This window comes from Poecilia reticulata, linkage group LG9 (genome assembly GCF_000633615.1).
Source record: "Poecilia reticulata strain Guanapo linkage group LG9, Guppy_female_1.0+MT, whole genome shotgun sequence".
Taxonomy (NCBI): Eukaryota; Metazoa; Chordata; class Actinopteri; order Cyprinodontiformes; family Poeciliidae; genus Poecilia; species Poecilia reticulata.
The window spans coordinates 31372846-31376267 of NC_024339.1; the positions used below are offsets into that span (position 1 = coordinate 31372846).

A 3422-nucleotide genomic window follows, 5' to 3' on the forward strand; every position below is an offset into this window, starting at 1 on the left:
GCGTGCGTGTGCGTGTGTGTGTGTGTGTGTGCGTGTGTGTGGCACCATGCTGTGGACGGTGCTGCTGGCGCTGCTGGTGCTTCTCCTGCTGCAGACTCAGCTCTCTGTTTGCTTAAGGGATCTGCGCAGTGGGGGGTCCGTTTCGCCTCTTCACTCTCCTCCTCCATCCTCTTCCTCCCCATCCTCAGCATCATCATCCTCCTCCTCTTACAACGCTACCCAGCAGCGGCTGCCCGGAGCCATTATCATTGGCGTGCGGAAAGGCGGCACCAGAGCCCTGCTGGAGATGCTCAACCTGCACCCGGACGTGGAGGTGGCGAAGGCCGAGGTAAAACTGTCACAAAACTGACCGAATCAATCAGGGTTCGTGAAGCACATCGTCAACTTTTAGTCATCATAAAGAAAATTTAAAGTCTCCAGAAATGTTACTGGACATTTTACTGTTTGACTGAAACTTTTGCATTCTTTGGGTGTTTTAAGAATGATGTGTAACTTTGACTCACATTTTAGATGAAACATATGGCAGAAAAATCTTGAGGCTGTTTTCACACCTGATAGTTGATAGACTCGGTTTGATTAGGGACCAGAACTGCAACATTTGTTCCAGCTGCTGGTTCTTTCTCTCTGCTCTGAGTCAAACCAACCAAAACATTAGAGCAACCTGTTCCCCTCCTGGCCTGTGGGGGCGCTGCACCAAGAACCACTGAAGGAAACGACACAAAAACCTCTGAAGACACTGAGAGCAACTTCCTTCCTCACGAATGTAAACAAAAATGTAGTGGCATCAGATTGTAGCAGCTGTAGGATTTCTCTTTTGTTTTTGGTAAAAGACCACGGGTCATTTCTCCTGCTAGCGCTAGGTTAGCACATTTGTTTTGGTGGTATTTACCCAGAATGCTCAGCCCTGTAGTCCACTTCCTGCTTTTGGAGCGGTCTCTGGTCCGCTTGCCGTTCACATATGCATCCGAACTGAACAAGAGTTCACTTCAACGGAACTGAGACCGAGGTTTTTAAGCGGACCAGAGTTCAAGTATTTGGTTCATTTCAGATTTGATTCATTCATTCATTCATACTTTCACGAGTGAATCGGACTTTCTAGACAAACAAACTGGAGTTCTATTAAAACAGACTGAACAGAGTTGGTGTGAATGCATCCTTAGACTTATTTATAACTTATTTATACCATCAGAGTATTTAGAGTAAAATGTTGCTTCCAAAGACGGCATTGAGAATCTGAACCAGCCTGAATCAAATCAACTGTGCGTCAGAGTCAGTCAGAAAGAGCTCCCTCTTGTGGTTTGCATACATAAGCACCGTAGGAAAATATTCCAGTAAACTCGGGGTGTCCAAAATGAGGCCTGGGGACCATTTCTGGTACGGCTCTCTAAGTAAAAAATTGCCAAAATGTAGAAAAATGTCAGGGTGCAAATTTAAGTGAGTCCTCAGAAGAAAACCACAAACAAATTACTTCTTAACTTCTTCAAATGGAAAATATAAGTAATCAGGTTTCTAGGTTGCTTTGTTGTTCGGTTTTCTCCTGGGTTTGCATTTTTTATCTTTAGTTTCTGTTTGGATTCTCCATAATTAATGATTAATTATGATTAATTGTTGATTCTTCATTTTTAAACCTTTCCCAGGTCCACTACTTCAACGTGGAGGAACATTTCCGCCGGGGTCTGGCCTGGTACCGAGCCCAGATGCCCTTCACCCTGCCGGGCCAGCTGACGGTGGAGAAGACCCCCGGCTACTTTGCAGCCCCCCAGGTTCCGGTTCGGGTGTGGGACATGAACCCAGCCGTCCGGCTGCTGCTCATCGTCAGGGACCCGGCCGAGAGGCTGGTCTCCGACTACACCCAGGTCCTCCACAACCGCCTGACGCAGCACAAGCCCTACCAGCCGCTGGAGGAGCTGCTGCTCCACAGGGGCCACATCAACCACGGCTACAAGGCGCTGCAGAGGAGCCTGTACCACCTGCACCTGGCCCGCTGGCTGGAGGTCTTCCCCCTGGAGCAGATCCACGTGGTGGACGGCGATGCGCTCATTCGCGACCCGTTCCCGGAGCTGAGGAAGGCAGAACGGTTCCTGGACCTTCCACCCAGGATAAACCCCAGCAACTTTTACTTCAACACCACCAAAGGCTTCTACTGCCTCCTGTCCGCTGGACACGATAAGTGCCTGGACGAGTCCAAAGGCCGACCGCACGCTCCGCTCCGCACGCAGGCCTTGAAGAAGCTCTGCCGGTACTTCAGGAAGCCCAACAAACGCTTCTTTGAGATGGTGGGAAGGTCGTTCTCCTGGTGCTGATGAAACTGTCGGGGACAGACACAGAGGGAAACTGTTTCTGATTTTTTTCTAAATACCTTCTCAGGTATAAATGCGCTGCACTCACGTGGAAGTGACTGAAAATCTGGTGGCTAAAACCCGAACCAAGCCGGTGCCTCTTCAGGAACAACAAAGCTACAACAACTGTGCCATTAAAAAGCTCAGAGCAACCTGTTAGCTCAGTTCACGGACAGGAGCTGAGCAGATGGCTGCCATGTTTGATTGTTGCACTAATGACCAAATTGCATTAAAAGTCAATCAGTGTAAATATTCTCAGTTCAGAAAATCTCGCTCTCATTTCTAAACTGCTGTAAAAAAATGTTTGTTTTGTGAAACGCTTCGTTTCTCATCAGCTGCTTTTGTTTCCGTTCTGTTAGAAAATCTTAGTAAAGACGGATAGTCCTGTAAAAGTTTTCTTACCTTTTCAACTTTCTCACATTTTGTCATATTACAACCAAAAACCTGACTATTTTATGTGCTACAAGAGTAAATGCATCATTTTGAAGTGGAATAAAATAATTTCTAAAAAATATTACTGGAATTTTTACAAAGTGCGGCATGGATTTGTGTCCATTGTCTTTTATATCAGTAAACCTAAATAAAATCCAGTGCAAATTTTCCCATTCAGAAGTCGCCTGAAATCCATTTGTGAGAAATTTAGCATCAGAATAATTTACATGTGAGAGTTTAGAGAACAGCTTTCTGTCGACTAACAAATAAACCAAACAGGTCAAGGAAGAAATTAAGGAGAAATTTAAATAAAGTTATCAAGTTGTCATAATTGTGAAAGTTGGATCAAAACACAAACATGAGTTTGGGTAGATTATGATATATGAAGTTTGTGTCAAAACTTTGAAGAACACAGGGAGCAGCAAGGAGTCTGGACAACAGAAGACAAACGGAAAAATCCAGTGAGACATGAGAGAGACAGCAGGTCAAATACTGGGAGGCAAAAGAAACAGAGACAGGGCGCAGCTGAGAGGAGAGAGCATGAGGCAGACTGAGGGAGAGAGAGATGCTGAGAGGAGGGAGGAGGAGTAAACAAACTGGAGAACAGATTCAACATAGATCTAAAGAATAAACATGAGGAAAAAACAAATG

At 45.6% G+C, this 3422-nt stretch overlaps 1 protein-coding gene across 1 annotated transcript; it reads left to right on the top strand.

Moving 5' to 3' along the window:
• The first annotated feature begins 6 nt into the window (after nt 1-6).
• Nucleotides 7-3158, top strand: hs3st1l2 (heparan sulfate (glucosamine) 3-O-sulfotransferase 1-like 2). Its single transcript, XM_008419319.1, has 2 exons — nt 7-328; nt 1638-3158. Exons 1-2 carry the CDS (start codon nt 47-49, stop codon nt 2301-2303), a joined length of 948 nt encoding a protein of 315 aa, XP_008417541.1. The 5' UTR covers nt 7-46; the 3' UTR covers nt 2304-3158.
• The last annotated feature ends 264 nt before the right edge of the window (nt 3159-3422 follow it).